Below are 25,565 nucleotides of genomic sequence, written 5' to 3' on the forward strand. Positions count from 1 at the left end.
AGTAAAACTCACTTTAGCTGGGGCAACAGTTTGGAGTGACTTGTCTTTACACGCTGATAGACTTAGTCAGACATTAAGGAGAATTAACAGATTTTATTTAAAACATAAACATAGTATGTGATGAAAAAAACTGTTACTACAGAATTTCCAAGTTCTTTGAATGGTAACAAACAACTGTCATCTAGGATTTACTCGCCTCCAGAACTAGCTGGAAACCTAAACCAATTGAAAGCACAGATTTTGCAAGAGCAAGTTGTTGCATTTAGATGTGTTCACTATGCAACATGAAGTAATCCAGAAATAAGAACCCCTTCTGGTCTAATTAGCTCAATAACATACAGGGGTCACTTATATCTCTGAACAGCTACAGCTTCCTGCACAGGCAGAATATAAAAAGGAAACCTATTTTTAGAAAAGGCTTCTGTCAGTTCTAACAGCACTGAAGAGGCTGCACAAAACAACTTCATATGATAAAGAGTGAGGAAACATCTCACTGAACCACTAGGAAATGGCTACCCTTAACATCAGCGTAGGCGATGGTCACATTTTTAAGGTGTCTGCAAGCTTGCATTCTTTCTTCAGGCAAATTCCATTTAGGGTTCACTGAAGGCTAGATATGGACTCAGTGGATATCTAAGAGATTAATGGAAAACGGAGGAGATGAGAAAAAGCTGACACTTAAGATTACTGAGATGTTGTAAGTTACTTTATCTGACAAATACTGTGAGCTGAATGCCGTAATTGATGGCATATGTTACACTTGTAGATTGGAAGATAACACAGAACAAAAATGGAATTAATAAATAAAACAGAGTAGTTTCACAGACATTCAAAGTTAGCAAATACACAATACATTTTTTTAACATTAACAGAGAAAACATATTTAAAAACATTTCTGTACACAGCTACTTGCAATCTAAATAGCATCTTAATTACTCAGTTGTAGCTTGGCTTTTCTTTACCTTCTTTATCCTATTTAAATTGGTGAATAAGCCTGGATTGCATCAAATGAGAGCTAAACTGACCCTTCCCTTAAATGCCATAGAGGCTGAGCCTGTGAGACTCCCACCAAATACTGACACACTGGTGGTATGCAGTTACCAAACCCTGAGCCTACGTGGGGGAATTGTTTCAACAAAAGATAATGGAATTACTGCCAAATATCTTGGGATTTTGTGTGATGGGATAATAAGACAACAAAATTTCTTTACTTCACTCAGATTTGAAAGCTGATCTTAATACAAAAATAACATCCTAACTCACGGTTGACACTGGAGGGACTTCTCTATGCAGAGCTAGGACAAACAAGGCTGTGACTTACTCATAAAAATGGTAGAATTTTAGTCTAGCAACCAGTGCAGGAGAAGCCAGGACTCAGTTTTAAAATCATCACCAGCACCTGCCCCAACAAGCTGGCAAGAAGCGCCCCACCCAAACAAGAACTAATGTAGATTCCCTCCTCTTTCAAAATCTACAAAGTTGCATTGCTATTTTCATCCATTTCACTCCTGGCTGAATCAATGCTGAACCAGTGACGCACAGGTGCTGGCAAAAGGAAATGCAGTTCTTGGCTTTCTTTCCCTTTCACTTGCTTTAGCCATTGATAAATCAAGAATGTTCATGGACATGTTCAGTGATACAGTCTGCACTCCTTTTTCTTTGGTGGAGGGATGAGAAACAAGGACAGGTATGGAAAAATTCAGTTTAAAAAAACTCCCTGGAAGCTGCTGGTCTTAAATAAAGACCAGCTGAACTGAACAGAGGTTGACCATAGATTTTGTTCCATCCAGAAAGGGTTATGTCCAGGTAACCTGACATTAACATAGTGGAGAGCACTATTTTTAACCATTCTGATTTCCACAGACCGTTCTTTCACACCGCAAGCAACAGCTTCTGTCAAAAGTGGAAGTCCCCTTTTCGGTGAAATATTTGGTAAAGAATAAAATTTTAATATCAAGTGCATTTAAAGGAGCTTTCCTTCTGTTAATACATTCATATACATTTACCCTGTCATAGTAATGCACATTTTGGTAGGACTTGGTCAAAATGCTATAGCTATTTCTGTACACAATAACATGCATCTGGTGAAATCAAACAATGAAAGGACGTATTGTAAAGAGTGAAAGGTGGAAAAAGTCACAATTTCCATTTGCAGAAAGTCCTTCAGTTTTATTTTTCTTTCATTTTTAGCTGCCTCTCTTCACATTCAGTAGTCATCGTTAGGTTAAGGAGAAGGAAGCTCCATGGGAAGAGAGAACTTCCCATGCTCCTGAGACACAGTTGCTTTTCCTTGTAACAAATTCCTCAACGATGATGACAACAGACTGGGCGCTCGTCAGCTGTCAGTGCTCTGGCACAGAGTACCTAAGTCCTAGGCTTACTGCTTTCCCCAGTTCAGGAGCTCAAAATGCTGACAGACCATCACAGAGGACTGTCCAAAGTGGTTAGCTGGTGTGGAGACACAACGGCTGGTTGGAACAGAAATCCAACAGATTTTGCTTTCTCATTGTTGGAGAAGCTTTTTGCCATCAATCTTCGCACACTGCAGAAATATGCCACTTGTATTACAAGCAGTGTTGCTGCTGAGATAGAGGGTGATGCCCAAATCCTCTTTAGACAGGTGCTGTGAAAACAAAGTGACATTTTTAGAAAAAGAATAGGAAAAAAAAAAAACACACTGAAATAATCACATCCTAGAGTTGTTTTATCCTTCGTAACCAATGGATCGATCGAGCTGCAAAGTTCTAAGGTACGTCAGTGGCACCTTTGGTTTCTTTTAAGCTACTTCAGAGAAAGAGATGCACAAAGCCACTTGTGGTCAAGGGAAACCATCTCCCTGAGGCTCCTCTACAGGCAGTGGAGGAATCCTTCCAGAGAGCAATTTATAAAAGCATCATTAGCTCCAGTTCCACATTTCTTCTCAGTGGAAGCATCCTGCCCCACCAACTGCAATGGGCATCTGGAGAGACTAACACTACTGAGGTGAAGTTAGAGGTGAAGTTATTCTTCTTTGCATCCTTCCTTCTCCCAGTTTCCTTTTCTTTTTTTTTTTTTTATTTGTAACAGCAAAGCTAGTCTCAATAGGTTCTTCCTGTTTTTGCAGTATTTGGGATTCCAACCCCCAAAACAATCTGATCTTCATAAAGTCAAACCACTCGAAGTACAAACTTATTTACATCAATGCTGAAAAGCAGAATGTCACGGCAGAGCTTCCCTGTGGGTGCAACCTCTGCAGTACTTCACTCCCTGACCAACACACAACTCACTTGAAAATCTCCATTAATCACTCAATCAAGCTAGAATTTCCCGAAGAACCCATCTTCTTGCCCCATGGTAGCACCAGCTATTTTGAGACCATTTCTGACAGATACCCTTTTCTTCTTTTGTTGAAAGAAAACAGGCCAGCAATGAGTCTGGACTGATGGAGACTTGACAGCCTGCACAGACTCCCTGAGCCTTGGTGCTGAACTACTATGACCCGTAGAAGAGTTGCTTTCCTAACATGCAGTTTAAATCTCCCCTTTTTAAGCCTCTTGTGCCTTAAGTGTTGTGTCCATGGGGTTAGCACAATAAATAACTTGTCCCATCTTCTATAAGGACTCTCCAAAGAGCGTTGTTATTGTGTCCCTGCATGGCCTTGCCTTTTCCAGTCTAAACAAACACAGCCAATCTTGCATCAGTGATCACATTCCCTAAATCTTTTTAATTTCTCTGGTTTTGGGCTCTTACCCTTAAACTGGGTCACCCAAAGAAATTAGGACTGTACTGCCTTCCGTGTCTCCCATGGCTCTGTTGGCAGACAACAGCCCTCAGAAGTAGGTCAGTTTCTGACAGCAGCGAACCACCAATGCTGCTGTCTCACCGCCTCTTCTGCAAATGGTGTAGACGTGCAAGGGAAAACATAGTGTCTGGAAGGCAAGTGTCTTTGTTTTGTTTTTAATAAACAAGTTCTGCTATAGTGGCCTTCAATATAAAATAAATATTTACTCTTATTTATGTCACAGAGGTTTTTCTACTTAGGGGATAAGTCCAGAGATCTGATCACACAGGGCCTGGTATAAGTAAGGCAAGGGAAAAGTTGACATTTAATAAATTGCTAGCATTATGTTAATGGAACTCATAGGAAAAAAAAAAAAGAAAATACTTCCTTATCTGAAGGACAAAATCTATTCTTCTTTCTACATTATCCTCTACAGAAAACAGTGTAATATCTGTTGTTGTTTAGCAAACAGAACTGTTGTGGGTCAGATTGCAGTTGCATGACGGGTCTGGAAAACAACTGACCATTAATCCAGTTTTTATGACACAAAAGTTCTAGGCATTTTTAAGGGTTGTTTTGCTTCTGCTTGATATTATCAGTTGGGTTCATTCACAGCATCTCCTAAAGCAGACTATGCTTTCTATTGCTTTAACTACTACAAGCTGTGGTAGAATCACAGTATTTTCTGTCTGTTCCGCAAAGACAGCTAGTCAGATAACAGTCATTTGCCTCAGTAGAACTACCAAATGAAACATAAAATAGGCAGGTATTTCATCCTCTATGTACTTTCACAAGTGCCCTGTGCTGAGCTTGTTTTTCCAAAGGTCCTGGATTTTTTGTCCTCTTTTTTTCACTCCACTATAAATGATAGATAAATTGCTAAACCAGCTGGCCTGCAATATTGCAGTCTTGCTTATAAAAATGTTGAAAGTCTAAACTTTTATTTTTGTTTTTTGCTTGGAAATGAGAGTACTTTTTTTTTTCTTTTTTAACTGGGTATGTACAGGCTGAGGTTCATCAACATCAAGTGTTTATAACATCCAGTAAATCTAACCCAAAGACTTCATGGTGAACATGAGTACTGAAGCTATTGTACTGAAAAGTTAAGTAGTTTTTGAGACAAATACAATAATATATTTTTAATACTTACAGTTGAGTTTTCTGTTGTCTTCATTTGGTTGGACATCTGTTGAAATAAATATAGCATTTTAAGTGTGGAGCATAGATAACCAAAGTCTTTACACTAACGGGATTAATATTATGCAACATCCACCAATGCTGTAGGGTTCAATCTTCTAAATTCTCTTTGGACAGCAAAATGGGGTCCATACTCTATTTGCTTACAATCTAGGTCACTGTTTTAGCAAGGATATATTTTGTGCTTAAAGCAACAGCACTGCTCCATGTCTTGGGACAGAGTGCCCCTCTTGGGTTGTTCCTAAAGAAAGAACATGGCCCCTGCCAACTGTTACGGAGTCTGGGCAAGATCATTACCTCACTTTCTCCAGGTCTTCTCTGGAGCAACTGTACTTGCTAGCCAGGAAGAAGAGGGCATGGTTTGAAAGTGTACCTTGTTCTTGCCTGTGAAAAGCGTGGCTGCCCCACTCCCTTTTCTTAGATGTTAGCTCTCATATACCTCTAAAGTGGCTTACACTAAGTACTCATGTACATCAGCAGACTCAGTCTGGTTCACAAGACCTCTTACAGAGCTACCTTTTTTCTGTCTTGCTGAACATTAAGAGTCCTACATAAGGGCAAATGTAGAAATACAAGTGTACGCACGTATAACATGAAGTGACAGTGAGAACTTGCAGCCATCAGCTATAGCAGTGCTTTACAGCTAACATGTAGGAAACTGCTTAGGAAATTCCCAGTGGGATCTTGAATCATCAGTTGCCCAGTCAGTGACTCTAAAGCCTTCTGGACAGATTTATCCTGGTTTTGCTTGGGATTGGGCTAAGCAGAACCAGTTACTGACCCCAGTCCTGTTCCGTGGAGGAGCATCCCCTCCACCTGTCCAGAAGCAGCCTGCAGGAATTGCAGCTGAGAAACTATGGCCTGAGCTGGCACAAAGTCTGAGCTACTCCTATATCCAGCAGTTAATTCCTGTAAGGTTCAGGTGCATTAGCAGAAAATCATGTGCAGTAACATGCCCTGGGGCACTATATGTCCTCCCCAGGGCACCCCAGGTATTTCGTAACAGTATGATTACCTGCTGTTGTATGCAGGGAATTTATTTCCTTCCAGCAATGCACTGGATAACATTGCATATTTTGGCAAATGAAAAATAACCCTTCAGATTTGGTCACACAAATGAAGGTCCTCATTACCTGTGTATGACACTAGTTTGGAGGACCGATGTTTCCACAGCCAGCAGATTAACACAGCTAGAAGAGCTATCAGAATGACAATAGAAATGATGCCAGCTGCTTGAGCACCTCGTCCGCTTTTTTCCAGGTCTTTGTGACTTTCTGTATTAGAACCATTCTTTTGCTTCTCCTGTGTGTCTAGAAAAAAATAGAAAAAAAGATGTAATAAGGTATAAATTTGCACACTTCATACCAGGCAATTATTTGACCACACTTTATGTAAATAAATAAAAATTCTGAGGGACTAAATATTTATGCTATTCATATCACTGTGATTATGGTGGTATTTTTTCTGAGCAAGGCATGTTTCTAGCTTACATGGCTTGTTAATATAATCACACAGTGCCAGTTTATTCCTCTCTATCATCATACTACACACATGGATCCTTCTTCATTTTCTTTCTTCTTTCCTGCCACCTGGGAGACTGCATATTTGAGCTTGTATCTAGACTCAGTGGGAGATAAATCTATATAGAATCTATAATACAAGTCTGGTAGTATCGTAAAACTGGGTGAAAATCTCTCTCTCTCAGTGAGAATTCATGACTAACTTGACTGCTGAAAACTTAAGAGTTTCAAATCACATCTCTTACTCTTTCAAGTGTGATAGTGCCTTTAGAAACAAACAAAAACTAATAAGATAAAGTTTTTTTCCCCCAGAATACAATATGATGATGTCAATAAAAAACTAATGACAAGGCTACTTAGTTTTCCTTTAATTTGAGATGACAGCAAGGGTATGCTACCATGTAAACACTCTATTGTTCAATTTTTGCTCATGCACACGATTTTTGTTCGTGGAAACTGCATAATCTATATTGCTCAGCTATGTTTGAGGGATCAGTCTTGTTAAATCCAGAATATGCAATTACTTGTTCAGGTAAACTAACTGCAGATATCCACCAACAGTTATGCAAATGACCAAGCCTCCTCGCAGCAGATGCAGAAACCTGGGAAGGAAGCAGGCCCATGCCAGACAGCTTCTCTCCACAGCAGGTTAGGGACTGTGACATTTACTATTGGTACTACAGATGTAACTTCTTACGGCTTTTCTTTGCTAATAGCTTTCCAGTTTTGTGAAGAGCGGAGAGACTAAATATTTGCTCTTGCTGTTGGTCACTTATATCAGCAGTAAACATCTTATTACACTTGTGATATTAGGAGAGTTGTTCTATTGGGCTAATACTACCTGTTTGCTACAGGCCTACTTTAAGTAGTGCGCTGATTTAAGCTGAGATTTGTGGACTGAAAACAGAACTTCAAAACCAGACAGAGCACAAGGCAAATATGAGTGATGCAAAGCCATGGGGCAGAGGTTCAGGAATCGCACATCTACTGCATGGCACCACTTGAAAAATAACTTCACCTCAAGCGGTCATGTTTGCAAGGAACCCAAGGGTAGAGCCTAGTGACTGCCTTGGGAGCAATAGCTGCTCGGTGCTGTTGTCACAATGCGCTTGATGGGGTGTTTGGCAATGTGGATGAAGTCAGAAGTAAGCATTAATTCCATGGCAAAGCAGACCTAGCTTGAGAAAAAAACTGAGCTTTCTCAGCATTTTTTTTTAGAATCACTGAATTTTTTGTATGCCCCTCATTAGAGCATGATAGAGCTACTACAGATATATCAACCAGTGTGGCTCTATCTGCTATCTAGAAAACATGAAGATGTATTGTGAAGGAACTTACAGTTGGCTGATATATTTTCCTGCAGTCTTTTATTTTCTATGAAGCACTCTATTTGCATATCAGAAGTTGCTTTAACCTTCAGTGTGCTAAGAACACTGTAAGTGCCATCGACGTGGAGGGTGATGTTTAACTCTGATGGAAGCAAGCGCCTGTTGTCCGTTCTATTTATCCAGTAAACATTTGGTTCTGGGTACCCATTGTCAGAGCTACAGCTGAAAGTCACTTCTTCTCCAGCGCTGTTACTGTTTCTTACTGGTCCACTGAGTATTGGTTGGCTGTAACTAGCTGGAGAGAAAGAGAAAAAGAAATGGTTGTCAAGATTTTGAAACGTATTGAAAAGACAGAACTTTGACATGGATTCTGAAGCAGAAGTTCTGGGTTTCACAAGACTCTCACAACTTGAAAAGAAAACATATGCAGGCTTGGTTCATAAGCCAAAGATCTGAAAGAACTGCTGGTAGGGCAGAAAGCTGAAGCCAAACCCAAAGGAAGAGAGCAACTTAAGCTGCTGTCACCCAGTCATGTGCAAGAACATATCATTGAAATATTCATTAATTTCATTTCATGTTAATGAAAACCTTTCCATATTAATGAAAGTCAAGTTGATAAAAAAGCCCAGCGCTGGATAAACAGTTGTTACAGCTGCTCTCCCAGTTTTATATTCCCCATCTGTAGCATTTAAACTAAGCAGATTTCATTTCAACAAAGTACTGAAGAAGGTTTCTAACTTAAGGGTATATTTACATACAGTATTGAAATGGCACTAACTGGAAAAAACGGAGTTAGATTTTGGGCAAATACATGCAAGTGGTAAAAGTTCTTACCTGCTAAGCTGAGAACCACTTGTGCCTGGTGAACTACTTTGGTATATTCGTTTGTCTGCAGCACTACACATTTGTACTTGCGCTCATCGCTCTGGCTGACATTTAGTAGTAGCAGAGAAAAATCGCCATCTCCCAGTCTGTCCCACAATAACTGAGTCCTGTTTTTAAAGTGAATACATTGTTCACTTTCGTTGTCTTGACCGGAGATCAGCGCATGTACTACTGAACACTGCTCTTGAACATCGTCTATTTGCCAGTATACCCGTAGATTATTTAAGCTGAATTCTTTTCCTGGATAAATGCAACTCAGTGTAGCATTATCTCCAAGTTTACTGATAACAATCTTCTCCTCCAGTGCAGTAACTACAAAGATAAAAAGAGAGGGAGAACAAAGGGAGTTAGTATTAGTATTTATAACAGGCAGGAGAGCATGCTCACTTCATGGTCATTCTTACGTCCTGACTTGCTCCTTTTTGTCAGCATGTAATTCTCTGTCTGTCTCTCTGTGTACTTTCCAAAGGGACCTTTTACAATACCAAGCCTCCTGATTATTTCTTTCTGAGGACCAACCAGTCTGAGTGTTCCCTGCCCCTTGGCTGGAGGACAGACAGACTAAACTGACTGGGACTGACTGCAGACACATATTCAAGTCCTAACGCATTAATAATCACTTTTTTTTTTTTTAAATAAGAAAAATGGCGAAGAGAAATCACGAAGACTGAAAACCCTGACAAGAAAGAGTGCTTCCATTATTTTGAGACCAAAGTAATTAAAAACGTGGGTAAAAAAACCCAGTGTGTCTCAAAGTGGGCATGTCATAGCAATAACCTTTTATTATTACCAAGGGTGTAACCCTCTCAACAAATATACTCAGCTGGGAAACTAGCATGCCCAGATACAGATAGTGACACATCTATTAGACATGTACAGCCTCTGAGAACCAGCTGATATAGACCAGCACGCTATCTGGCTTTCAGAGCACTTTTCCTGATCTCCAAGGAGAGGAAGCCTTTCACCTCTCCTCCACCACAGCATCTGGAAACCCCCCATTGATACTGGTTGCTGAGCCCAGAGCAGTATGTGTAAATACTGGACTGGGTAATGGAGGGTGAGGCATGGTGCTGGGTGAGGAAAAGAATCATGCTGGGGAGTGAACTAGGGAAAGAAAGATGATGGCAGCGAAGGTTTAGAAGTGTAGATCAGAGCGTGGTGTAGTGGGAGATGACAGCATGTCAGGTAAAGGGCGATACGTCTTCGTGTTGATGCTCTGAACTCCGAAGGAGCTCACCCACAAGTCTGAGTTGGGCACTCTGGTTTAAAAACACCACTGAAGTGAGCTCACTGCTTGCAGGGAGGAAGGTTGTATCTGATCTCCAGGCCCTTGTCCTCCGCTGGGTGCAACAAGAAGCAACAAGGTTGAGCTGCAACAGGAATGATGCAGCTCAGGCTTGGGGAAACCCCTTGTAGCAGCAGGAAAAGTGATGCTGTAGAAAGCATTGCCTGGGGGCACCTCCTTCACTGGTCTTCTTTAGGACAGGCCAGCCAGCATCAACTGGGACTGAATCTTGTACAGTTTGTCCTGATTTTGGCACCAGGGGGTTTCCTTGATGACTTTGTTGAGGTTCTTCTAAGTCATTAAGCAAGAATGGAGGAGAGCTGACTCTAAAAATATTTAAATATCACCAGGTGATGTCCTTTAACCTTATCTTTGTTCTGAAATGGATTTTTGGAACTGTAGTAAGAGACTTACTAATATTGGGCACTGAGATACAGCAATGTATAATCCTAGCCATATTGTGAGTACTGACTTTATGCAAGCATGTTAGATCTGTCTACCAACAACCACTTCTATGGCCTCTTGCTGGCACTCAGAGATAAGTACAGGGGGATGTCTGTGAAGCAAGCAGAGCAATCTGGACAAGAGCATCCATATGATGCTTTGCTAGTCTCTGTACGGAAACTCATAGAAATTGATTTTTAATTTCTTTTCCTGATGCATGTCACAAGAACATTTCACACTGAGGAATTCTCAAGAGTCTTGCTGAAAACATGCAGATGCTTATATTGCACATATTATGACTAATCTGCTCATTTGCCAAACACTTTTAAGGAGGGCAGCTTCATTTAATTGAAGTGTTCTCAACTTACCAGCTCTCAGAATATGAAGGGACAGTAACAGAAATCCACAGCTAAAAAAAAAAAAGCAAACAAAGATGTTATACAACAGATGTTAGCTTCTCGATTGTTTACATAAGTGATAAACATAATATTGATTGTTTCAGTATAGTAGCAGAAGTAGATAAATTAAGTACTAGTGGCAATTATGCAAATTCCCATTAAGCATTTGCATTTTTGACAGCTGCAAAACTTCTTGTTCAAATAACCTAATTGTGGGTGGGTGGTCAAGGCCACGAATAGAAGCAAAACGCACTAATATTGGAATCAGAGCAGCAGACCTGACACCGGTGTTGTGCCCATCTTTCTTGCTAAAACCAAGCTATGGACCTGAGGTCCTTCAGTCCCTGCCTGGTACTGTGATCACTGGGAAGGCGAGCAGCTGCACGGGCTTAGGTACAGGTCAAGCCCTGCATCCCACTGTTGTGCTGGTAATAAACGAGTCACAATTTTGTTTTGTTGAAGGACGACAAGCAGCTGACTGTGCTGCTCACCATTTGTGAGCTCAGTAAAACACATAAACAGGAAATGTGTGATAGCACAGAGTGGTCTGAAGGTTTTGTTGGAAAGAATTTGGCACGTTTTATTACTCCAGAGGGGTAAATCAACGAGGGGGTTCCCCAAGGGAATTACAAATGATGGTTGCTATAGGAAAACCTAGTTTATCTGTAAAGCACAAGTGATTTAACTCTCATCCCACAGGGCTTTGAGAAATATAAATGTGCAGAACTTTCCCAAAAGTTAATTTAAAATAGCCCTTCAGTGACCATGCCTGGCTACAAGTTGTGCTCTCCAGACTTCTGTGGGAAGGAAGACACTGGAAAGGTCTGGGGATGGAGCTGTGTGCCTGTTTTCCCACCTTGATGTTGCCCCAGGTTGCAAACCCAAGCCGATGGGCAGCAGGACACCTGCTCATCTCCAGTTTCCCCAACTCGCTTTTGCGAGCTGGAGCTTATGCTGGAGTGTGAGCCCACACTGGTGGCCTCCTCTCAGCCCTCAGCCAGGTCCAACACTGAGCCAAGGGTTGGGAGCGAGGGGGAGAGCCCCCAGCACCACATGCCCACCAGGAGTGAGCCCCAGAGTCTCCCACACAGGAGCATCACTCCTTCCCAGCTCTGCTCCCACCAACTGCCAGGGCCCAAATTGAGTCTCCTCTACTGGGGAGAAGGGTCTCTCACTCACCCCTGCCCCTAGGAAAATTATGGCCTGCCCAAATATATCTGGCTACCCATGGAGAAAGCAGAGGGTGTTCGGATACAAAGATCAACCTACTCTTGAAGCCCCACATCCAGAGAATGAGATGGGCAGAGTTTAGGGAAGTTAGTTTTACATTAGGAAAAAAAACCAAAACGTTTCTTTTCCTTTTTGTGTCCTGTGAAGTGGTTTCATACTTGAGATTAAAAATGTTTAAGCGGATGTTTAGTGTGCAACATTACTATTCTAACACTTATTTTGGCAAATCTGCAGTCAGCTCTAAAGTAATCACACCTAAATACCCCAAGGAGGCAGTTCTGCTCCTTTTTGTGGCAGCCACTTTTGGTGCGTGGGGTTTTATATTGTAGTTCGGCAGTGTTTGTATTCTGTGCAGGAAGATTTGTATACTTTTGTGCCAGGCTCGTGGATGTCTGCCTTGAAAAGTTCACCTGAATGGAATCTTAATCCCGTGATTGTGTTTGTTTTGCTCTTTCCTGCCTAAATTAGAAACTATTGATATAGTAAGTCATTTGAATGAAATAGAGAACAATTGACTACTCTTTAGGGGACTCTGCAGGGAATTTCCCAGGCAAGGCATTTGCTGATGCCAACGAACTTTCATCTAGCCAGTCAGCGCTGATTATTTGATGTATGTAAACAAAGCAGGTCTTGATTTGTTATTTTAATAGATTATGTCACAGTCAAGATTGGACAGATCTATAGACGCTCATCCTCCGACTAGCAGTTTGCAGCTGTGATAATCTGGGGGCTGCCTCAGTCCAACCGTCCCAAGGAGAAGCTTTAATGCTGAGCTCCTAATAGAAAAGGGGAGAAACGCTCTTGCCTGCAGAGAAACCTCTCTTTTGTCCCATATGTACGCTCTGATCATGTGTTCATCACACTGTCAGTGAATTCCACTAACCCCAGGTGTAATTGCATTAATTTCCATTTAAAAAAAAAAAAAACTTTAAAAAGTTTAAAAAGTTAAAAAAAAGTTTTAAAAAGTTTTTAAAGCTTTTTTTTTTTTTAATTTCAATTCTTTCCCACACCTTCCCCTTCTATTTTTCTTTTTTGATGTCATGTGAAACGGGAGAAAGTTGCACTTCCTCTTTCATACATTCTTGCTCAGTGAGATTATTCTTACTACCACCTCAACTTTTTCATGCACTGCTTATTTCAGACCCAAGGGATGTTGCCGTTCTGGCACAAACTAGCTGGACAAAAGACGCCCCGACGCTTGCAGCAATAACTTTAGGGCTCTTGCCCCACAGACTCGCTTCATGCCCAGCCCGGCAGCAGCACAGCTCCTCTCGCATCCATCAGCAGGTGCCCCAGGCGGCGGCTTGGAGCCCGGCTTTCCCAACACCCGCTTCAAGACAGCACCAACTTGGGCAACGCAAGCTCGACTGCTCCCCACAACCCCTTCAAGGAGCAAAAATGTTCCTAAAAGGGCCAGCCGGCCCCGCGCAGGGAGGGCTTTGCCACCACCGACCCAGGTCACGTCCTGGCAGCGGAGCCCGGCGCCACCCGTGCTGCGGGACCCCGAGGTCCCCAGCCTGCCCCCGTTTCCCCAGCCCACCCCCGGCACAGCATGCTGCCCGGGGAAGGGGAGCAAATCCCCCCGACCGCTGCCCCCCGCCCCATCGCCCCGCAATGCCTCCCACCCCGGGGCCCCTCCGCTCACCCCCGCGGTTCCATCGCAGCCGCGCCGTGCCGAGCCGAGCCGTGCTGTGCCGAGCCGAGCCGAGCCGAGTTGAGCCCGCTGCTGGCCGGCTTTAGGCCATTCCCCTTTCCCTCCCACGTCCCCTCCCGCTGGGGATTTCCGCCTGCAGTGCTCGGCCGGGGCCGCGCCCCGCGGGGGGAGGCTGCTGCTGGGCGCCCCTCACCGTCGCCTCGGGGCTGGCACCGCAGCCGGGCAGCCGTCGGCCGGTCGAGGCTACGAGGCGAGGGGCGACGGGGGTTGTGCCCACCCGGCTGGGCTCTGCCACCGAAATCGGGTTTCGAAACGCGTTTCAGAAGAGATTAGGTTTATTACTGCGTGATTAGTCAACAGCCCCGAGCAGGGCTTGATGGGGTGCGCAGCGGTGTAGAAGATAAAAGCTGCTATAAAAGCGTGTCGATAAGGGGACTTGTAGCAGGAGTCGGGCGTTTCAAAGCCGTGGTTCCCACTTGCCAGCAGTTTCGCTTCTGGCTCCCGATGGGCGGCCGGGTTTGGCATCAGGCACCCCCGCCGGCTGGGACTCCTCCACCAATGCGACAACACGCAAAGCTGCACAAATAGACACTGAAAAAGGATTGCCACCTTAACTTGGTCTTGGTTTCTTGGTCAGCCTGGGTATACCAAGTATTTTGCTGCGGAAACTCCAGGACTGTGCAAGGCCCGTAGGTCTAAATGCTATTTGTGTTGCCAGCCAGGGTCAAGAAGGAGGACTCTCGGCTTCAGGTGCCTAAGCCAGCATTGCTTCAGCCTATCTGTGTATGGCTGATAGGCTGCAAATCAGTAACCTGGCCCTGGGTGGGTAGGCTCAAACGTAAAGGAAGGTAAGAATTACAGTTGATACAGAACATGGTGGCAGCAGCCGATTTATGTCTTTCACTGAAACATATCCTGATGGGATGTCCTAGTTTGGGAGTTACTCCTTGGATATTTTAGGGGTGATATTAAGTACAGTCACTTGGTGAACAGGGATGCATATGGAAATCAGTTCTTTATGGCTAAAAGTTTCCTGACTTTAAACGCTTGTGGCTCATCCTTATAGGTAGAATTTTAGAATTCTAGATATAAAATTGTGCTTACCAAAAAGCACAGTTTAAATATACTCTTTTGATGCAGTCATTTCTGTCTTTTGTGCTTTTTTCACACATGGTGGGTAAAAACAGTCCATTGCTACACATGCATGCCAGTTTTGGCGGAAAGGAATTTCAGAAAGAGAGAAGGAATATGCAGGAAAGGCAAATGTGGCTCGAGGGGTGGGAGACTCTCTGGGAGCTAGATAGGTCAGGTGCCAACATCTTCTTTGCCTGCATCGGGCTTTTGAATTGTTTTGCCTGAATCCCTGAGGAATTTTTCATCTATAAGGCAACTTCATATTCTCTTCTATTTCCCTTCTAAATTGAGTTTCATGAATGCCCAGCTTTAGGCAGGTACTAAGTTGCTTCTACCTATGGAAGTCCCCAGCAGTCCTGAAACATGAGGATATTCTTCTGCCAGTGACTCCATTCTTATGGCACTCACTGGAAGACCCAAGCAGGCTCTCGCTCCCAAATCACTGCCATTGGCTACAAGGTGTTCTTTAGAGAATGCTCCTCTGTCTTGTTACACAGCCAAAAAAGGAGAAGGAGCTGCAGTGGAGGATCATTGTAGTTCATGTGGTTCCTTTGTTATATTTACACAGAAATACATTTTTATTCTCTAAGATACGGTTTTGTTAATGTGTCACTTACTCGCAATTAGGATATTTGGCTTTGTGTCAAAATCCAGACTCATGAGCTTTCCCCCACAAATGTCTTTATATCATATCATATCATAGATAATGTGAACGATAACAGGCAAGGATATTTGAAAAGCTTGGGTGAAAAGTTGTCATCAAAGACATGGTGTTGCTCATCTCTGATATCATATGCCTATAGAAAAAGTCAGGTAGGTAAGGACTAGTGAAAGTTATCTGGTACAACCTCCAACTCAAAGACAGGCCAACTTCAAGGGTATGTGTTAAAGCTACTACAAAGATACAATTTGAAATTACTACTGCTGCTTCTGCATGGCTCTGAAAGCTATGATCAGATTTCCTTTTTGTCTGAAAATACTGGTTTTTTTTTGTTTGTTTGTTTTTTTAATCGGAGTTGTCTTTACTTTCCAAGGTCTAGTTTTAGTAATGTGAAATGTATATTCATCCATTTTCTGTTGTTTAATAAGTTGCAGTATTGGGCAATTACAAAGAAAAGCACATGCAAAGCTGTCTGGTTAGACTTCTAAAATTACTATTAAGTTTAGATCAGGTCAGGGAAGGTGGACCTTGCTTTCAGAAAATCAAGATGTTTGAAGCTGTTGAAGCACAAAGCCCATTCCAGTTGTAGTACATGGGTGCAGTCTTAGGTTGCTGCTGACCTCTCATTGTAAGACAGGAGTGGCTCAAAGCCGACCCACGACCCATTTGATCACTCTTGTGTGCATGTGTCTCAGTCTGTGTCTTGAGAGAGAGGCAGAGTGTTGAGATCCTAAGGTAAAGTATTTGTAAAAAAGGAAAAAAAACTCTACTGTTAACAGTCAATTTCTCCTATCTTATGTGTGTAGCACAAATTAAAGCAATTAAATGAAGACATCTAAGGTTGTCAGAAGAAGAAACTAACTCCTATGTCTTGTGTGTGGCAAATAAGTTGCCCATAGACTTTGCAACGAGAAACATTAGGAAGAATCATCACGGTGGCATGATGACAAAACAGAGTGGCACGATCACTAGTCGGTTGCCTTTTCTGAATCTGTTCCGATCATGCATAAACATGCCAGGATAAAACAGGAGGGAATGAGATACATCCAAACTGAAAAGACAAATATGAGCTTGCAACAGACATTGGAGACCCAATATTTTTTCAAAAATATCATAAAAAAAAGTGTACCTAGAGTAGGAGCTACTCAAACTGTTATGTAGCAGAGTGTTTTAAACAGGTATGTCATCTAGAGGAGCAAAACAATCCAGCTTATACACTGCATGCAACTGGAGAATAATATTAACTAGAAAAACATTGAAGCGGTATTGCTTACACTAAGTTTGGGAGGCTTATCAGAGAATACAGAAAAACAAAAATCTGCAACTATTTTCACAGGGCAAAAACAAGTATTTCGAAAACTGACAGTTGACCTCAAGCCAAAGTGGTCTTCATCTTATGTCAGAAAGAGTGGGTAGTACCCTGCTATTAATAGCAACTGACTCACTGACCTTAGTTGGACAGTATTCATCCACTGTGAGGGGAGAAGTCAGTGCTAAATTCATGTACAGGAAAAGCATCCAAATCTTCAGTGGCATGGAATATTTGTTTCAGCAGATAAATTCTGGGATAGAAAGCTTTAAAACCATGATAAAAATTTGACTGGTGGAGCATTATGTAAAAATTATCTGGCATCTGTTTTCTAATAATATTTTTAGTAGAGAGGTCTTCTACCAAAAATATAACCAAACTCTCCGTGACTGCAGTGCTACTCAAGTATGAGATAATTGCTGGGAGGAGGTTCACAAGGGGAGAAGCACGCCGGTGCATCAAGTATCAGAGTATCATTAAAAGGGTGGAAAAACCCTGGAAGTGAGATTGTAGTGGAGGAAAAACAGCAAATGTTGATCATTGATCTTCAAAGTAAAGCAATCAAGTGGAAGTACTACAGTATACCCAGCGTGGGTTAGGGTGCTTGTATGTTCTCTGTCACATTTGGTTGGTGTACTAAACACTCCTTGTTGGTCAAAAACAGCCACAAATCACTTTATTTACCTTTTGGTATGCCACTTGCACAGAATAGATAGCAGAAGAAGGAGCAGATTTTAACAGTATTCTCTTTATCAGTAATTATTTAAGCACGTCAGCACTCTAGGAAAACACCCAAAATCTAACAGTCCAAATGCCAAATTGCAGAGAATGCAGCCTAGAGCTTAATCAGAAGAAAATAAATTGCAGAGCAAGTGCGCTAACTTGATAGAAAAGAGGGGTGAAAGGCAAAATCTAAATAACATAAAGAGATAGATCAATCAAAAGTAGCATTAGAAAATGGAATGAACACTAAGGATCATAGTTCTCCTTTCTTCTTGGAAACATTACAAATTAGCACTTGAAGCAGGAGATCACTGCTGCTGGAGAAGAGTGGTCCTTATAGAGCATACTGATGCCAGATAAGCAAGGACATATTCAAATGGAATAGGGGCCCTGTGTCCTTGTTGTTCTTTCATCCATAAATATTTTACTGTGCTGTGACATTTGAAATACATCAATTCCTTGTGGAACGGACTCCACAAATTTCTGGCTTTTGTACTGTGGAGATTTCAGTGCTTGAAATTAAAGCTAGTGAAGTATACTTGCAACTGAGAAAAAAGTCAAGATTAAAATTACAGTAGCACTGGCTACTTGTTCAATTTTATGTACGAGTAAAGAGCAAAAGAAAGTACAAAGCATATTACAACACTGTTGTGGTTTAACCCTGGCAGGCATCTCAGTCCCACACAGCTGTTCACTCACTCCCTCCAACAGTCGGATGTGGGAGAGAACTGGAAAGGTAAAAGTGTGAGAACTTGTGGGTTGAGATAGAGGCAGTTTACTGGGTATAGCAAAAGCCATACGAGCAAGAAAAACAGCAAGGAGTTCATTCACTGCTTGCCATTGGCAGGCAGGTGCTCAGCCACTTCCAGGAAAGCAGGGCTCATCACGCATAACGGTTTCTTGGGAAGACAGATAGCTAGCTCTGAATGTCCCCCCAGCCTCCTTCTTTCCTCCAGCTTTTATTCAGCATGATGCCATGTGGTATGGGACATCCCTCTGGCCAGCCTGGGTCACCTGTCCTGGCTGCATCTCCCTGCAGCTCCTGGTGCACCCCCAGCCTCCTTGCTGGCAGGGCAGCATGAGAAACTGAAAAGTCCTTGGCTCTGTGGAGCACTGCTCTGCTACAGGTAAAACATTGGTGTGTGATCAACACTGTTTTCATCACAAATCCAAAACATAACACAATATAAGCTTCTAAAAAGTGAAATATCTCTATCCCAGACCAAACCTGGACAAATACTTTTCCATGTCTAAAGAAAAATGAGTAGAAGTAGCCAGGGGAAGAGAGACACTGCATCTTAAAAGATAAAGGACAAGGTGAAAATAGTTTGCAAAAAAGCAAATAGTTTCCTTGGCTACTGGAGACATCTGGAATAAAACAGCAAAGCTGACTGCTGAGAACGGACTGGTGATGAAATGAGAGAAAAATGTGATTCCACATAAAATGTTGCGTGATTCTAAGAACACACATTGAGATGACAAGCTTGGCCTGATACTGTGGAAAAGAACTGCCAAGAAATACATTTGGTTAAAGTGAATGGACTAAGAGAAAACAATAGTCTATCTGTCCTCTCTATATGTTCTCTGTCTGATAGTTTCTTGTCACACTAGTCACTCAGAACATTGGCCAAAAAGGTCACCTTGAACACCCTACATTTCAACACTGCCCTGGGCAAAAACGGTAGCATTGTAAAATACCGATGTCAAAGAAAGATGCACTCTGTCAGAGTGGCAGCAATGACAGTTGATTTATTTATACCGACAGAAGGAAAGGACCATAATATATCTAATTATGTTGTTAGAAAGGAGTGCTAGTATTAATGTCTTTATTAGTCATGTGTAATGGTATAGTTGATTTCCTGCTTAAATAAAAGCAAGGGAATAACTTGGCAATAGTTTTACCTACTCACTCTGTGTGAGTGCTTTGAAAAAAAAAACAGTATTGAGAACAGTATGTAATTGCTTAACATGTCTCTTGAGCCTCTTCTACTTAGTGTTCATTGTCCTGTGTAGACCTTCTGTGTTTTGAGTGATCCAAAGCAAAAGAGTACTCTTGTCGACTGAGTTGACCTGGCTCCTTTAGTTAGTTTCATTTCTGCCAGATATCTTCTAACTATGTTAATATATGCTAATATAATCTTAGTATCTTACTTGTTGGAAAAGACCTTCAAGATCACTGAGTCCAACCATCAACCTGACCTCCTGAGTTCCATCTAGAGTGGTATCCAGAAATTATTATGAAATTTGTTCAGACCAAAAGAATGCCCATTCACATATCTAAAGGATCTAGCAATTTTTGCAAAATATTCTCTGATATGAAAATATTCCTCATTCAAGAAAAACATTTCTGTATTCTGGATACAGTAGTATTATCCAGAAATTTGTCCAGACCAAAACAATGTCCATCACATTCCTAAAATAACATTTTAATGTTGTCTTTAGAATTAAATATTGGAAAATTTAGAAAAAGGCTTATTTCTCCCCAAAGCATAGTAAAATAGGAAACCATGTAACACAACAGGATGTGATATGAGTGCCAAGTAGTGAGAACAGGAACTGAAATCTATATGTCTTATGTTGTTTATTTAATTATTTGATCAAAAATGTTACCACTACTAGGAGCTGGTTTGATAAGAACTGTAGTTCCATTTTGTTGTAAAAAGTTGTTCTGCTTAAATGACTCAAAAAATTCCCTTGGATGTCACCTGCAAGACAAAGCATAGAGAAATTATAGTGTGGCATACAGGCTTTTAAAAATATGTTTGTAGGACAGATGAGCAGTCTGGCTGAATTCCCCTAAAAGCCCAGTCTTTTAGGAGATGTAGTAGTCAGAATAATAAGACTGATTCCATAATTGGTATAATACAGTACATAGTGTTGCAATTAAATGCACATCATTAGCTGTCAGTCTTCCCAGGTGGTGGATCTACCTGGGAACACTGTCTGGTTTTGTATGTGTTGTCAAGAAACGTAGTCATGGTTGTGCAGTCCTCTTTCTTCCATTTGCAGCAGGGCAGTGCTTGCCCCAGAAAATAAACAAGAAGCAATACTGCATGGCTCATCAACTGATGATCAGCTTCTCCAGTGTCAACTTTCGGCAACAAATACTGAAATTTCTTTCATCACTATTTACAAATATGCAATCTTTTGTAAGATTTTAATTCCAGCACTCCTGACCACTTTTTTTTTCTCTCTCTCTTTTTTTTTTTTTTTTTCCCTTGCACATGTCTCTGATACTGTAATACAGTCTCCTTGTTCTTTTCCCAGCACTGGTATTGGTATGATGTAATGCAGGCAAGCTTTGGTGGAGCAATGTAGGCTACTATATCTGTTGCAGTGTGGATCAAGACAAGTGACTTTTTACTTCTCAGTTTTGTCTTTCAGCATATTGATTGCAACTTTATTTTTCCCTTTGAGGTCAAGAGTTCAGACCTACAAGTATAACTTCATCTGATGTATTGCTTAATAGTGGAGGTTTAGTAGGAAAAATTGAGAGAGAAAGAAATAAAAAGAGAGAGACTTAGAGAAGAACTATATTGCAGAGAGCTGGTAAAAGAGCTTCCCTGATGGGTCAATACAATAATGTGATTTTTGTCTAGCCACATCTCAGAGAGAATTCATCCTGACTCATTTCTAAAGGAGAAATTTAGAAGACCCTGCTCTTTTCTGCTAAAGGAAATCATGATCTGCCATACCTTGATGATATTGAAGATGATTTTTTGTCTGTGGTCCAAAGCAGGATGTGAACTGGCAGGGAGTCAGATACTCTGTGGACACTGCCCATTCTCATGGTATTTCCCTGAAGTCTCATGGAAAGCAGTGAAAGAGAGAAGAGATTTGTCACGCGACAACACGCTGTTGGGCAGTTCTTCTTACGCAGCTGGTGTACAGCAAGTTCCTACGCCAGCTTACCCTGGTGTAACTTTCTCATTTGCCCAGACCTTGTGGGATCAGAGAGGGGCAGTTGCCCCAGATCCTGGGGCCACATGCTGAGCAGGGACAGTGAAGGGACCGAGTGCATGGACTTTTGCAGGGGCTGCACCCTTCAAAAGCTCCTGCAGCCAATGTAAGCCCTTATGGGTCTGTGGTCTTCTGGTCAGAGCAGTTCTGAGTATGGGGACTCTATCCAGACCTGGTGTTGATATGTACTAGAGCCTGTTTCTAGAGGAGACTCGGACTCCACCATTTGGGACAATGCAGGAACATGGGGTACTGTCTCGAGACAAAGAGCTGACACACCAACACTTGGTTGGTTTTGCTGCACAGCCAGACTGCAAAGCAAACGTTGATCTCTGACTTTGTGATGATCAAGGCGACTCTGCTCAGGAAAGGGCTGGCTACATTCGCACCTGCACTGTGGCTTAGCTTCAGCCCTTCAGCTTCCTCAGACATCAGTGCCTCTAGAACCTGACCCAACCACTGCTCCTAGGGCTGTTTGTTTCAGCCACAAAACTCCCTTTGCTGCAAAGAACGAAAAAAAAAAACCAAACCAACAACAACAAAAAAAAAACCTTGAATTTCCTTTCTGAATGGTCTGCACTAGCAAGACAAGAAAACAAGACTGGCTGGTCTCCAGGGCTCACACAGTTCCCAGCCGCCTCCACCCAGACTCCTTCAGATATGGTCACTCTGTTCCTAAAGGCAGTAGCAGAGGCAACAGCCACTAGGGAGAATTTCTTGTATTTGCTTTCATAGGTATTCCAGTCATCACCTGTCTTTTTAGGGATCTGTATTTGATATGGTGACTTTGCAGAGGCCAAAAGGACTTAAAGCTGCTATTTTGACTCCTGTAAGTCACCGGAGTCAGAGGGCCCTGGGTTCTCCAGAAAAGGCTTGGCCAGTGCATTGCCTCCAGAAAGATGTCCTGGTTTAACATACAGCCCTCAAGAGAAGCAGATCCATTTGGTATTTTATGGTAGTGAGTGATTTGTTCTCTGAGCTCATCATTCTTATTCTTAAGAACTTCTTCCTCACTCTCCCGTGGCCTTGGCCTGGATTTGCTTCTAGTTTTTGTCTTCCCTTCTCATTTCTGTGCTAAAGAGGCTTGTTAGACTGGCTGTATCCTATCTACTCCTCCTTAGCCATATTCTAGGCTTTTTGCCATAGCATTGCTCTGAAGTGCATCTCAGCTGCTTGTGAACATTGACCTTTCATTTTGTTTCTTACTCTTCTGCAGTTTGATGAACTACTGACATGACACACTGTACCTCAGCTATACACCATTGCACCTAATGGTGGAATAGAAACCCAATTTAACATTAGTACATTGAATAAAAAGACTGAAACACTTTAAAGGTGCAGAATCAGGTCCTTTACTGTTCTTTTATCAGAGGAACCTAACTTTCATTTTTCATCAGCCTACTTTTAAGGCTGTGAACAACGCTCTTGTCTCTTCTTAGCAGGACGTGCAAAATGCTATTTTCATTGCACTGATGTTAACAGACTGGATCTTCCCAAAAATGTTAGGTTAAAGATGTAAAAAGAACAGAAAGGCAGGCAGGCAGACATACAAAACACTGGTAAGCCCAATTTTAAGACTGGCTGACTCACAAAAAAAATAAGCTCCAAGTTAAACTTTTATAGGAATTGGTTTTGTGAGAAGAAAATAAAGATGGACTGGAGTTCATGCCTTCCCTCTTCCATCATCTTTATATTTGTACCATGTCCCAGAAAAAAATCCTACTACAGCTGTGTTTGTGATAGTTCCCAGTTTTATTATTTAAAAATACAGATAATTTGCTCTCTTTGTGAGTAGGTCATTTTTTAAAAGTGTCTTAAGTTTGTACATTGTAAACATTCTTGGCTGTACAGGAATTTGTTGTTGTTGTTGTTGTGTGCTAGTTTGTAACATAATTAATGTTAGCACAAGTGAAAGCAAGGAAATACTGCATTTGAAAGACAAATATTTATTTTAATGTTGAGAGCACTGTGCAGTCATTCAACTTTTGATTTGTGAGGACACAAGCATGTGCATATTTGTGCACAGATGCACAGGACCAAAATGTCCACATTAAATTACAGACAGGCTATTGTTTTACTGGGCAATTTTTAGAAATTGGTGCATTAAACACATAAGGAAAAGGCCATACAGTCTACAGAGACTTTCTGTATCATAGAGACATGTCTAAATGACGTGACTTGTATCAAAGAATTTAAGATCATTGTCCAAATATGTAAGAGATTTCAGGTTTAGTTTTCTACAGCACTTGTTAAGAGTTGTTTCTTCCTAATGTGAATGAATGTCCATGCGCATCTGTGTGTGCAAGTGTGTTTGGCATACAGTAAGACTTGAAGGAAGGCTCTGCTGATATATTTGCAGCCATGTCCCTCTTCCGTCCTTCCTCTCAAAACCGTAGGAGGCAAGAGCAGCAAAACAATGTTTGGATCTTCTCCGACTGACTGATTAAGGGACTGACACATCTGTCAGCAGTGGTCATTTCTCTTACCTCATATAGTTCTACTTCATTTCAGAAAGTAAGACAGCTTAGTTTTGTGCTGTTGCATGTCTTCCTGAAGCCTTGCATATGTTTCAGATTTGTTGCTAGGATTTAGCATGTTTTGGCTGCGGGGAAGACAGCAGATATTCATGGAGGTCCAGGGAGAAGTTTACAAGGCAACTATTCCGTAAAGTAAAAGAAAGGTTGCGGTTATTTTTCTTTCCCTAGTGGTTTTCACCCCCCACTTGGTGTTTAATATGTCATCCTTGGTACGAAGGAACATTGTTCTGACAGCACATAAGACTGTCTAGAGAAAGGTTTGAGGCTTTTCTTTTTTTAAAGTTTTATTAATTTTTTCATTTTAACATGTAACAGGTTGTGTGTTGATTATATTTTAGGGGAAGGAAGGGATCCCAGTTCTCCTGCACGTCATTCATATATCTACACAGCAGATGCAAATCTAATTGTTCTCTGCTTTCAAAATAGCAGGACTATGGCAAGGGAAACACACATATGCATACATGCACGAGGCCTGCATGGCTCCACAAGAAAGGAAAGCTGTTGCTTTGTTATAATGCTCTAGCTTTCTCACGTCCATTCCCTTTATAGGAACTTCCATACATGAGTGTAGGAGGTTAGAAAGGAAAGCAGTGGGAATGAAAACCACAGGAACACAATGGTCACACAACATGCATCACTGAGGCAATTCAAAATTCAGTAGAAATTTATCTCTTATGTTGTTCTTTGTATTCCGTACAGAGATTTTCAGTCAGACTTTAATTTTTGCTGGAATAAAGTATAAGAGAATATGCAGTAAGAGTGTCCGGCTTCCCTCTCCACACTAACCTTACCATCTGAACACCTGTTCTTCCACCCAGGGGCACGCAAGATTTTCCTGGAATCACAGTTGGAAGGGTCTCAGTGGAGCATGCATGCACAGTGACTTCCTCTGCCTGCGCTCACATGCGTACAGGTTCCTCACTGTGACTCGCGTATACTGCCCATGCCTTTCCACCCACACAACCACAAAAGCAGAAGAGAGGCTGTGACAAACACAGACAAAAATGGTGTAGTAGCTTCTCTGTGACAGAATGGAAAATACGGTGTGGAATATTGCGCACTTCTGAATAAGTACAGCCACTAGTTGCAAGTATCCAACATTAGTGCCAAAGTGCACAGGTCAGTCATTGACTCTCATGGACAGCATCCGTTTTTAATGGGAATGTTGCTGGGTTTGTCAACAAAGGAAATTATTGAACACTATTTGGGATATTTATGTCCCTAAAAGTTCTGCTATTTAGACCACAGTATAAGATATGCATCTGTTATGTATTCCAAGCATTAGCAACTTTGCTACATGCTTGGGATTATTGAAAGAATTACTCTCTTAATTTCTAAACAGGAATCTATACCAGTAGCTTGTTTTTTCCAGCCAACTACAAACTTCAGCAAAGATATCTGGACTGTTTATATCCCCATGCAGAGGTCCTATGGCTGCTGGATGTGTTTGTTCTTATAGAATCATAGAATATCCTGAGTTGGAAGGGTCCCATAAGGATCATCGAGTCCAACTCCTGGCACCACACAGGTCTACCCAAAA

At 41.8% G+C, this 25,565-nt stretch overlaps 1 protein-coding gene and 1 long non-coding RNA gene across 2 annotated transcripts in view; one reads left to right on the plus strand and one right to left on the minus strand.

Annotated features, from left to right (window-relative positions):
* The window catches only part of LOC310892984, a 94,417-nt gene that overhangs the window by 42,585 nt on the left and 26,267 nt on the right, over positions 1–25,565 (plus strand). The gene's annotated exons all lie outside the window — the stretch shown is intronic.
* On the minus strand, positions 81–13,829 carry ICOSLG (inducible T cell costimulator ligand). The gene is made up of 7 exons (XM_083821335.1): positions 13,693–13,829; positions 10,788–10,828; positions 8,640–9,002; positions 7,816–8,100; positions 6,091–6,267; positions 4,911–4,946; positions 81–2,623 (listed from the first exon to the last, which is right to left on the minus strand). The coding sequence occupies exons 1-7, from the start codon at positions 13,704–13,706 to the stop codon at positions 2,613–2,615; spliced, it is 927 nt and encodes a 308-aa protein (XP_083677461.1). The 5' UTR covers positions 13,707–13,829; the 3' UTR covers positions 81–2,612.

This window comes from Anser anser (assembly GCF_964211835.1).
Source record: "Anser anser genome assembly, chromosome: 1".
Taxonomy (NCBI): Eukaryota; Metazoa; Chordata; class Aves; order Anseriformes; family Anatidae; genus Anser; species Anser anser.

Bases quoted from the DNA above. Each gene is read 5' to 3' on its own strand.
- ICOSLG (XM_083821335.1), bottom strand. The intron at 8,101-8,639 runs GTAAGAACTTTT...CTTTCTCTCCAG, and splicing joins AGTGGTTCTCAGCTTAGCAG to CTAGTTACAGCCAACCAATA. The intron at 4,947-6,090 runs GTAATGAGGACC...TTATTTCAACAG, and splicing joins CAAACTAGTGTCATACACAG to ATGTCCAACCAAATGAAGAC.